General features: G+C 45.5%; 1 protein-coding gene and 1 long non-coding RNA gene across 3 annotated transcripts in view; one reads left to right on the top strand and one right to left on the bottom strand.

The window, feature by feature from the left end:
- dipk1b (divergent protein kinase domain 1B) overlaps positions 1-6,951 on the top strand; it is an 11,196-nt gene extending 4,245 nt beyond the window's left edge. The window contains exon 5 of the mRNA XM_076980635.1: positions 4,741-6,951. Coding sequence (XP_076836750.1) covers positions 4,741-5,553 — 813 coding nt within the window. The 3' untranslated portion in view covers positions 5,554-6,951. The remainder of the gene's footprint in view (positions 1-4,740) is intronic.
- An 800-nt stretch (positions 6,952-7,751) lies between these two features.
- LOC143482315 (uncharacterized) lies at positions 7,752-10,807 on the bottom strand. Of its 2 annotated transcripts, none has more exons than XR_013122198.1 (3): positions 10,623-10,807; positions 8,894-8,956; positions 7,752-8,094 (listed from the first exon to the last, which is right to left on the bottom strand). It is a non-coding gene; the product is annotated as an uncharacterized LOC143482315 (long non-coding RNA). The 2 variants fall into 2 exon arrangements; XR_013122197.1 differs by lacking the exon at positions 10,623-10,807 and adding an exon at positions 9,596-10,072.
- Positions 10,808-11,883: the final 1,076 nt, after the last annotated feature.

Below are 11,883 nucleotides of genomic sequence, written 5' to 3'. Positions count from 1 at the left end.
GCTCACAGTTCCTTTTGTACTTGTGATTTTCAGTCTCACGCCCATCACCTAATTTGCAAGTAATTCGTATACAAGTGTCTGGTTTGTAAAGATCTAAACTGTGCAGGTCACTGCATCTCCTGAAGTGGTACTGGGGACTGCTGGGTTGGGTCATGTGGTTTGTGGTCTGGGTTTGGCCATGTGGATGGTGGACTGACCTTAGGAGGAATCTGTGGGTGACAAAAAAAACCCTTGAATCTCCACTTTTGCAGGGCTGTGTCACTGGTGAGCTTTATTACTGTTTACTACTGTTCATAGAATAAACTTTATTGATCCCACGAGTGGGAAATTCAGCTCCCCCGGGGTCACGGTGTAAAGCACAGAGATCCCAGAGTGGCCGCAGCATCAAGAGATTTGCCGCCATTTAATCACCGTTCATAACTCATTCACCTTAAAATGGGCACGATGGTTGGCCAATAAACTGAGTTCTGCAGTGCTTTGGGACACACTTGATTGGACTGACATGACTCATCAGTAGTGCTTATATGCAGATATCTGTGCTGAATTTGCATATGATGCCCTCTGCAAAGCGGGGGGGGGGGGGGGGGTGTGAGAGGGGCTTCAGTGATGTCAACGAACTGTGGAAGAGTTTAGCAAAGTCACAGAAAGACTGTGCGTCTTTCAGAAGAGAGTACAACTGTCGTGTGTCCCCTCAAAAGAGAGACAGAGAGACTAATCAGCTGCTCCACCACTCTACACAAACACAGAGAAGCAGAAAGTCTCTCCCAGCTACAACAGTCCCGCCCCCAAGCCAAACAGTCCCACCTCCAGCTACAGCAGCCCTGCCCCCAGTCACTATAACCCCTCCTCCTGCAGATCAGATAAAGGACAAACTTAAACAAACCCACAAGACAAATACTCCAATAACTAAATTTAATTATTTGGAATTATTTATACCTGATTGATGATTTTTTGACAAAAAAGTTTGACACAAACTGTATATTATCTAACTTAAAGCTTAAAGTACTTAAAGAAGAACATTCTGTGAAAACTTTTAACATAAAAAGTTCTAAAAGACACATTCAACATTCAGAAAGACAGGAACATTCTAACATTCAACATTCAGAAAGACAGGAACATTCTAACATTCAGAAAGACAGGAACATTCTAACATTCACAACATGGTTTAACTTGAGCCCTAAAACTTTGCAAAATGGTTAAATCTCAGCACAGCATTTTGAAAACAAATTCACATTACAATCTGACAAGAAATACAGACTTCTGGAGAAACCCAAACCCACCCAATTACCCAGTAACACCCAGGAAGAATTGACAGTTTTCCTGATGTCTGGAGCCAGGGGCTTATAACCCGAGTTCTCAAGAGTGAAGACATTACTAGCATTTTAAATGCAAGACGTTTGACCTTCTGTAATGAACACAATGTCCTGAGTAAGAGTCTGACTGGCATCTTTCCAAACCACTTTACAGCTCATCACATTTACACTCCACACACCCCAATCAATACACGTCTATCAAAACTGCATGTTTTGTTCATTTCAGAAAGGAATTTTGATTCTATCTGGCATGAAGTACTATACTAAACTTTGAACAAAGTGGTGTAGGGGGTTTATGACGCTATTAAATCAGCGAATGTGGGAAACAAATGTGGGATGTGGATTGCCAGTGAACCAGTTTCTTCACTCTGGAAACAGTAGCGAGGCCCTATTCAGTATTTACACAGGCAGGGAGGTTATTGCTCTATGCTGATGGCCTGGTGCTGCTGTCACCCACTACATAAGGGTCACAGCAGCAGCTGGACCTGCTGGAGAGCTACCAGAACTGGGCCCTGGCAGAGAACTACTGACAGAACTGGGCCTTGGCAGATAACTACTGACAGAATTAGGGCCTGGCAGAGAATTACTGACAGAACTGGGGCCTGGCAGAGAACTACTGACAGAACTGGGCCTGGCAGAGAACTACTGACAGAACTGGGCCTGGCAGATAACTACTGACAGAACTGGGGCCTGGCAGAGAACTACTGACAGAACTGGGCCTGGCAGATAACTACTGACAGAACTGGGCCTTGGCAGATAACTACTGACAGAACTCGGCCTGGCAGATAACTACTGACAGAACTGGGCCTTGGCAGATAACTACTGACAGAACTGGGCCTTGGCAGATAACTACTGACAGAACTGGGGCCTGTCAGAGAACTACTGAAAGAACTGGGCCCTGGCTCAGAACTACTGACAGAACTGGGCCCTGGCAGTAAACCAAAAAAAGACAAACATCATGATCTTCTAACTGAAGCATGGATGTCAGGAACACAGACACCAGTTCACCCCAGTTCACCCCAGTTCATTTTAGGCAGAGCACACCTACACTTCTGCCTCATTATTACCGCATCATGGAGTTTCAGCAAGGCAGTGAATGCACCAAAGGAAAAAGCTCACAGTGCTCTATATGCAGTAAAAGAGGAACTCTACAACATTGGTGTACCAATTTCAATTTGCTCCAGATGATTTGATAGTATAATACAGCCCATTACAGTGTGGAAGTGAAGCATGGTTCCACTCACAGCTACACCAGGTGGGACAAACATCCAACGCATGTCCTGCATTTAGAATGGTGCTAAAACCCCAAAGGAAAACACCCACCAATGCCTGAAGGGCAGAACTAAGTAGATTTCCATTATCAATAAACACATAAAAGATCCCTAAGTTTCTGGATGCATTTAGAGACCAGTCCCAGAGACACACAGCATTTATAGGCACAAAGATGCACACCAGCACTACCACACACACAACATCACCACACACCAGCATTACCACACACCAACACTACCACACACCAGCACTGATACACACCAGCACTACCACACACCAACAGTATCACACACCCAGCACTGATACACACCAGCACTACCACATACTCAACACCAACACACACCAGCACTGATACACACCAGAACTACCACACACCAAACACTACCACACACCAACACTACCACACACCAGCATTGCTGAATACCAGCACTGATACACACCAACACTACCACACACCCAACATGACAACACACCAGCACTGATACACACCAGCACTACCACACATACAGCATCACCACACACCAGCATTACCACACACCAACACTACCACACACCAGCACTACCACACACCAACACTACCACACACCAACACTACCACACACCAGCACTACCACACACCAACACTACCACACACCAACACTACCACACACCAGCACTACAACACACACAACATCACCACACACCAGCATTACCACACACCAACACTACCACACACCAGCACTGATACACACCAGCACTGCTTCACTACCAATTCTAAAACCAGATTATAAAGCAAAGTAAAATTACTATTTGCAACATTAGGACTATGAAATGCTTGGCTGCCTAAAGAGGAAAGAAATAGTACGCACTTTACTGTGAACAATTAAAAACCCTATGTGTCATTTTCACACTAAAATACAAAACATAATCTAAAATGTCAATAATATGACACAGTTTTCTTAGAGCACAGCACACAACAAACCTTAATGCAGAACATGTAGCAACATTTGGCAACCTCTCCTCATTCATACTTCCACACCTAAATCACCCCTAGACACACATGCACACCAACATTTACACACACACGTGCACACCAAGCTTTACACACACGTGCACACCAACCTTTACACACACACGTGCACACCAACCTTTACACACACATGCACACCAACCTTTACACACACATACACACAAACCTTTACACACACGTGCACACCAACCTATACACACACATGCACACCAACCTTTACACACACATGCACACAAACCTTTACACATACGTGCACACCAACCTATACACACACATGCACACCAACCTTTACACACACATACACACAAACCTTTACACACACGTGCACACCAACCTTTACACACAGTCCTCTTTGCTAAATCCGTTTGTATCAGCTTTTTATTATATTTATTATTTTGATTATCTTATTACTGTCTTAATTAATTTGTAGATGTCACTAAAACTGTTACTATTCTTATTAAGTGAAGTTAAAAATTTAAACATTTTCAATGTTCTGGCCATATTCTGTTTCATACAGTCATCCCACACTGACCTGAGAGAGACTGAGAAAAACACTGAGGGGCAGTGAGTTTATTAGAAAGAAGTGAGAGGGTGTTATGAACAGAAGTGTGATAATAAAGAGGAAGGCACACAGCTAAAAATAATGGTGAATGCACACACACACACAAACACATGCATGCCTTCATATACACACATGCACAGACTGTATGGACAGGCCAGTTTTTTTCCAACTGGACAACCAGTTAGCACTTCATCACCAGAGAAACCTTTCCCTGCGAAACTGCTTCATTAGCGGTCGTGTTTAGAAGGCGAGAGTGTATGTGCCAGTTCTGTGGTTTCATAGCCCATGCAGTGTGGGCGGGGGTTTACATGAGTAGCATAGATAATGAATTAACAATTCCTTGAAACTCGATCAAGCACAAAAGGTACAAAGCAAATCTTCTGTGTTGCATATCTTTTATATCGCTTCTGTTATATACTTAATGTAATATTGCAATGAATTCAAATATGTGAAAGAAGTCACCACAAGATGCGAAATGTGTGTTTAAGCTGTTTCATTTCATAACATCCATTTCCTTCTCTGTCAGCTTATGTTGTTGTCATCCTTTAACTTCTCCAACCCCCCCCCCCCCCCTCTGCTTGTAGGACAGTCTGGGCGAGCAGGCGTCTCTGGCCTCTCTGGTGTCTCGCGTGGTCTCGCTGGCCGACGTGAACCAGGACGGCCGCGTGTCTCTGGCCGAGGCGAAGGCGGCATGGGCTCTGCTGCATGTGAACGAGTTTGTCCTGCTGCTGGCCCTGCAGGACAAGGAGCACGCGCCCCGCCTGCTGGGCCACTGTGGCCACCTGTACGTGACGGAGCGAGTGGCGCACGGCGCCCTCTTCAGGCTGGAGGTACCGGCGTGGGCCCGGCCGCTGGTGCCCGACGCGATGGCCCGCGCCCTGAACCGCTGGCTGGCGCCGGCCTGGCCCCGTCGGGCGCGCATCGCCATCGGCCTGCTGGAGTTCGTGGAGGAGGCCTTCCACGGCGCCTACGGCAGCCTGTACATGTGCGACGGCGGGGGCCGTGCCGTGGGCTACAGCGCCAGCTACGACTGCAAGCTGGCCGACCTGGGGGGCGTGGCCTCGGAGGCGGCCGTGCGGGCCTTCCTGCGTGGCCGCACGTGCCGGGGCAGCGAGGACTGCACGTTCGGACGGGACTGCGCGGCCACGTGCGACCGGCTGGCCCGCCGGTGCAACACGGAGGTGGTGCGGCCCAACCTGGCCAAGGCGTGCGCCCTGCTGGCCGACTTCCTGCTGTTTGGCGCCCCCGGCGACCTGCGTGAGGATCTGGAGCGTCAGCTGCGCACGTGCGCCACGTTGAGCGGCCTGGCCTCGCAGATGGAGGTGCATCACTCGCTCGTGCTCAGCAACCTGAAGACGCTCCTGTGGAAGGAGATCTCTGATACCAAGTACTCCTGAGGGAGGGGGAGGAGACTGGTGAGAGAGAGAGAGAGAGAGAGAGAGAGAGAGAGAGAGAGAGAGATCACAGTGGAGGTGGCAGGCTCAGAGCAATATACTCAGGAAGTCAACTGAGATTTCTCTGACAGGAATAAAATCGCCGCAGTATGGTGGTATGTGAGGAGTATAGTGAGAGAGAGAGAGATGGAGAGGGGGTTCTTTAGCTGTGGAAGCTTGTGAGAGTCCTGTGATGGTTATCTTTCCATCTTTCCCTTTCTTCCTGGAGGCAAAGCCCATGTTCACCAATACTGATCAGCTGGTCCCTGCTAATACGCTGCACTAGTACCAAGGTTTTCCAATGATGACACAGAGTAGTTGCCTTAAAGGCACTTCAGAGACAAACAGGACTTCAAAGACAAAAGGGACTTTAAAAACAAGAGAGACTTCAAGGACAGGACGGTTCCCACAGATGTGAAGGAAGAGCTTCCTGTTCAGTGAAGAAACATTTTTCATACCTCCTTTCATCTCTTTGAAACTGCTCAGCAGTAGCAGATGAAATTGTGGGTGGGGTTTCAGCAGGAGTTGTTGAGATTGATGGTGGGGTTTCAGCAGGAGTGACTCAGATTGTGGGTGGGGTTTCAGCAGGAGTGGTTGAGATTGTGGGTGGGGTATCAGCAGGAGAGGAGGAGTCTCTGAGGCAGGAGGAGTCTCAGAGGGGCTCAGTGGTTAACCCCTATAGCATTAACTCACACACTATCAATGCTTTGGGTTAGTGTCCAAGACCAATAATGTTTCAGGGGAAGCACTATGTGCAACGAAAGGTCCTGTCCAGAAAACTGTCTGAATAAGTGATAATCTAATTCTGCACTCTGGATTATCTGGTGTGGTTAATTTTCACTCTGGATGTGGGCTCCATTGGTTTGAGGTTTTTACTCAGTGTATGCTGTCTGTGAGTAAGCAGTCAATATCATTTGGACAGTCCTGGAGTGTGTGAGCATGAATGTTTGTATGGAGAACGTACACTTCTGATATTTCAAAGGGAGACATTTTCTCCATGTATTAGCATTCCTGTGGTAGGTCATTTATTTTGATAGGTCTTTGTTTCTGACAATAAGTGTATTTTTTGTGTGTGTGTGGGGGGGGGGGGGGTAGTTCACTCATGGAATCAGTAAACATTCACCTGGTGGGACGACATGCAACCAATCTAGGATGTGTTAGTCAGTGAGGCGGGGCCTGTGTGTATGTATAAGGTCAGAGTGTGTTTAAATAGGTTTGTATAATCCGTGTGTGTGTGTATATACTACACCACTGGGTTCCATTTTCTCACCAATGCCACCTGTCCCAGGTAAGGATTCTTTGACCTCAAGTAAGATTCTAATTAAACTCTTAATGCGCAACAACACATTTCTCACAGAACTGTCCTTTTAATATGGTCCTTAAAGGCAATAGTAAGGATGGCTTCGTTTTGTAATTTGATCAGATATCAGTATCTAAGATGCCTTTCTCAAATGGCAGTGTTATAGGTACACCTGCATACTATGTGTCTCCTAATCCCCTAACAACCCCACGTATCTCTTTAATTTGGCAGCATATTCGTTCGTTAATCTTTGAAAGTCCATATATGGAGATCACCAGTCATTTAATACGCAACTTTAATATTATAATGACCGCTGATCTCATTGGCTGCCTCAGTGAGGCAGGGTGTGTGCTGAGCGGTGAGGTCTACAGTATTTACATAATGCCAACAAAGCCACGAACACGCAGGAGTGTTTAGATAGATCAGGACATTCATGTCACGTTAGCAGAAAATGGCAGTTTGTAGAATTCTGTTTTCAGCAACACTTCATCTTTCACCACGTACAGCCTGTGGACTGGTCAGGTACATGCGACATTACTTATTTGAACCTTTTCAGTCTTCCTACACCAGAGGCCATTCCTTTATTTTTCTTCAGGAGGGTTGTTTTAGTCAAAATAACCCGCGCTGCTCTTCTGTCATGAGAGCCCTCGCCCCTACACACTGCAGTGTAGCAACATTTCCAGCAGGTGGCACTCAAGACCTTAAATGTGCCAGACGACACAACTCACCACAGAGTCCAGCCATGTCAACACGTGTTGAGAGCGTCACACTTTAACTTCTACCTCTGACAGATCTGTCAGTATCCCGGGGACCCATGGAAAGTGCGTACATACAACTAATACAGATCCGTATGTAACTCAAAACAAATTTTATTCAGCAATTATTTAAGAACACATTACTACAACCAAGACCAATTAGTTTGTCACTAAATATATACAGTATATAACACTAAAAAGAGTAACTGAATATTGTATTTGCAACACAAGCATGATTTTAACACGGTATTAATGGTGGTTGTCTCTTAATTGCTAACATCCATTGTAAAACTGTGCAACAAAGTTGATACTGCTACTATGGCCAGTGCTTAAACTTTCATGTTTGTCTTTTCCAGCTCTTTGTACCATTGTCCAGGTTCAGAAGGCCTGGTTGTTCCGTGTTCACACTCTTTTTTCTTTCAGCTCTGCGTCATAATGCCTCCCTGTGCTCTGTGAGGTAACACGGGAGGGAATAACGACACAAGCTATGAGACAGTCGTCACAACAATGATAAAACCACAAACAACCTCACTTATTAATCCACATTCACATTCGAGGACTGTACAGGAGAGGTGGAAGACCCAAATACGCAGTCAAGAGTTCTGACTGGAAACGTAGGCACTGAAGTAGACGCTGCCATAGAGATGGGTCATGGGATTTTAAACTAGCCAAGCTGGTCCTGCATGGTTGTAATGGTTCGGACCTGCCTGTTCATGTCTAACCCAAACAAGGTGTCCTGGTTGAGGGAGCCCCACTAAGATCTACAGACTGCCGTTAATGTGCCATAAACCCACTGTGTGTGTGTGTGTGTGTGTGTGTGAGAGAGAGAGAGAGAGAGAGAGAGAGACCATGATTAGCACCAATGCGATGTATCGGTGTTAATCATGCCCCAGTTTTTCTGGTAAAGCTGCCAAACTTATGCGTCTGGGTCCTGTCAGTGTAAAAGACAAAACCAATAGTGGAACATGCATGTGGTACATAACTGCACGTGGTTTATTTAAGCGTGTAATGGAAGTGTGCAAGCAGGTTTCTACTGGTTAATTAGTACATGCAGAAACTCAGACAGACGTGGTCAGGGTTCATCTGGCCCAGTTCCATAACCCTGATCCTCTGTGCAGTGAGGTAGGGTCGATCACGAGCCCATCTCTGTTTGCCCGCGTACAGCTAGGGTCTCATCGGGCGACAACACGGTTTAACACACACCAAACACATGACACCAAAAAAGGCACGTTTTAAAAATACAGAGTACCTCTGAGTGTGTTAGCTGGGACAAAAGATCACCCTCGGAGCAGCGTTCAGTTTCCGGCCACGTCTGTGAAAGAGCAGAAGAGCTTTTAACAAGTGCTGATGCTTTTATCTGCAGATTCATTTAGACAGAACGACCGTAGTTCATTACAACATGATAGGCGTGTAGTTAAGTCTTGGTACTTTGGACTCTGACATTCTGATTCTGTTCATTAAAAGATCGATTTCATGGGTTTATATGTTCATCAGATTGAACAGGCGCCCTGCATACTAATAAAATGTAGAAAACATATAGAAATTGTATAATGAAAATAGTGCAGGTCAGTTAACGCATATTTTGAATATTAGTTAAGAGCAAGATTTCTGGATAGAATAGAATTAAAATAGAAATAAAATAAAAATAGAATTTTGACTGCATGACGATTATTAGATGACTGATATCGTTACAGTAATGTCAGCCAGGTTTTTACTTGGTATTGAATAATAAAGGACTGGTATGACCTATCACTAACGCTGGGCACCAGGGGCGGACTGGCATACATTACTACCGAGGATTTCCCCGGTGGGCCGATGGGTTGGTGGGCCGCCGGCCGCCTATGGTTTAATTCGGCCCGTGGAGGAGCCATTGCCGCGCACTGCGTCCCCGGCCCGTAGTCACGCTGCTGTTTAACGGTGTTATTATCTCCCCCGCTCCAGTCACACTAACCTGCTCAGCGCGGCCGCGGACTGAGCCTGTAAACACATGAACGAGTTGGACCGGCCCGCGGACTGGGCCAGCTGGTGCGGTCTGACGGTATGCAGCGGAGATCAGAAAAAAAACCAACTTGTCCCAGAAAATCCGGACCGGACTACGAAAACATACAGCAGCTGTGTCACTTATTAATACAAGTAGTCACGAACTGGGAAAGCCTTGTCCATACTAATGCCATATTAATTATATCTCCGTTTGTATCCCACGAGTGACAAGTCAAGAGAGATAGGCCGTAAGGTGAACATCGAAAAGTCCTTCAGAAAAAGAATTCCGCTCAGCGCTTTCCGAACCAAACACGCTTCAGCTCATAAAAACAACGAGTTATGTTGAGGTTTTAAAAAAAAAGTTTCGCCGCTCAAAATACAGTACTTTTTTTGTTCGCAGCGTTTAATGTAAAGACTAGTGCCTGGCAAGGCGTATGTATATATTCGGCAGGCGTAATAACACTTTGGCTCGCGAGAGGTGGCACGGTTGAGACGTCATCAGAATGGACCAATCGGATCGCTGGTATGTCAGCTGAGCTAGTAAACACAAGCAGGTCTGACTGTGCTAAAACAAATTACATCTGGCATTATTTTGCTAGTCTTCGTACTAAAAACATGTGTATTTTATTAATAATGTGTTTATTAGGCATTGTTTTCCATACCGCTTGTATTGTCTTCTCCCATCTCCTCTCCTCTCCAGTTCTACTCTGTTCTCATCTCCTGTTCTCTCTTCTCTCCTCTCCTGTTGTCTGTTCTCCTCTCCTCTGCTCTTTTTTCCCCTCAAACCACCACTACCTAAGCTATCTAGGTTAACTAGCTAGATAGTTTAACTAACTAGGTTAGCTAAAAAAATTTAAAAAGAAGCTAATTCTGAAGCTGACTAGTGACAAGCTGCATTTTATTAAGCACACAGTGGGTTTGATCTGTGTGCTTTTAACCAGCTATCAGATAGCTCCACAAACAATGTCATCATAGTTCACATAGTTAACTACCGTTACCTTTCTCCTTGAAAAAACGCCGTATATCCATTAAAACCGTCAGCTACCTGCAACCTGCTGCCAAAAATGGCTAGAGCGCATGTGCGCTCCCCCACGGGGGTGGGGGTGGGCTCTCCTCCGCGCCCGCAAAACCAGCGAGCTGATTGGCTGTTTCTCCTGAAAGGCGGAACTTTATCCTTGAAGTGGCACTATGATTGGCGTTAAGAGATTTCCTATTCTCACAGCAGCATTGGCCTCCTCATTAATAGTACAGCTGAGCGAAAAGGTTCGGGGCTACTCGATAATCATTCGGGGCTGAAGCCCCGGAAGCCCACCCCAGGCGACGCCCCTGGCACTAGTGATGGGCAAATGAAGCCTCTTGAAGCAATGAAGCTTTCCAACCCTTTGCTTTGCAAAAAGGTTCATTACTCGAGGCTTCATTCATCACTCACTAGTGACATCTGCTGGTGAAACTGTAACAGCCTCGTCATTCAGTTGGATCATACTTTCAACAATTTGTAAATGCAATATTGTCACAAAGTTTCCATCAAACTCATGTTTAGTAACAGGAGAATCAATTAAATCATACTTAATTGTCATGTTTTAATTATTAAAATGATATGTTGTACTTTACTATATTGGGAATTACGTGGTTGTTGAGGCAGACTGAATATTTTGAGTTAGAAACTGATAAAAAAAACAGAATGTGTTTAAAATAATTGCTTCTTGGGGGTTCTAGATCTGGTTTGGTAGTCATGGCCTGGTGGTTAGGGAAGGGAAGTGATTAGGGAACTGGTCTTGTAACCGGAGGGTCGTGGGTTCGATTCCCAGACCTGAGGCCATGACTGAGGCGCCCCTTAACCCTCAATTGTTCACTTATATAAAAATGAGATAAAATGTAAGTTGCTCTGGATAAGGGTGTCTACCAAATGTAAAATGTTTTTAACATTACAAATAAGGTTTGCCTCTTCCAATGGTTTTTAGTCTGTTTTTGATGTGTGAATCTGATGTACATCCTGATCAAACAAAAAGAATTTAGAACGTTCCAGATTTTTAATTTAACCACCTTCTACAACACGAAGCAACAGGGTTCATAGCGCATTTATTTAGAAAAACGATACGCAAACTGAAGCAATGACGTGGCCGATGTAATGCGAGGCCTCGTTTGTTGCTGATCACGTGATTTTGCTCAATCTAACACAAGCTCCGAAGCGGGGCTTCATCGGACACGCCCCTTTTTACTCGGTACACGCTTCGAAGCGTAGCTTCAGATGTCCCATCA

This window comes from Brachyhypopomus gauderio, chromosome 18 (assembly GCF_052324685.1).
Source record: "Brachyhypopomus gauderio isolate BG-103 chromosome 18, BGAUD_0.2, whole genome shotgun sequence".
Lineage (NCBI taxonomy): Eukaryota > Metazoa > Chordata > Actinopteri > Gymnotiformes > Hypopomidae > Brachyhypopomus > Brachyhypopomus gauderio.
This window is presented reverse-complemented; position numbering and strand designations above follow the sequence as displayed.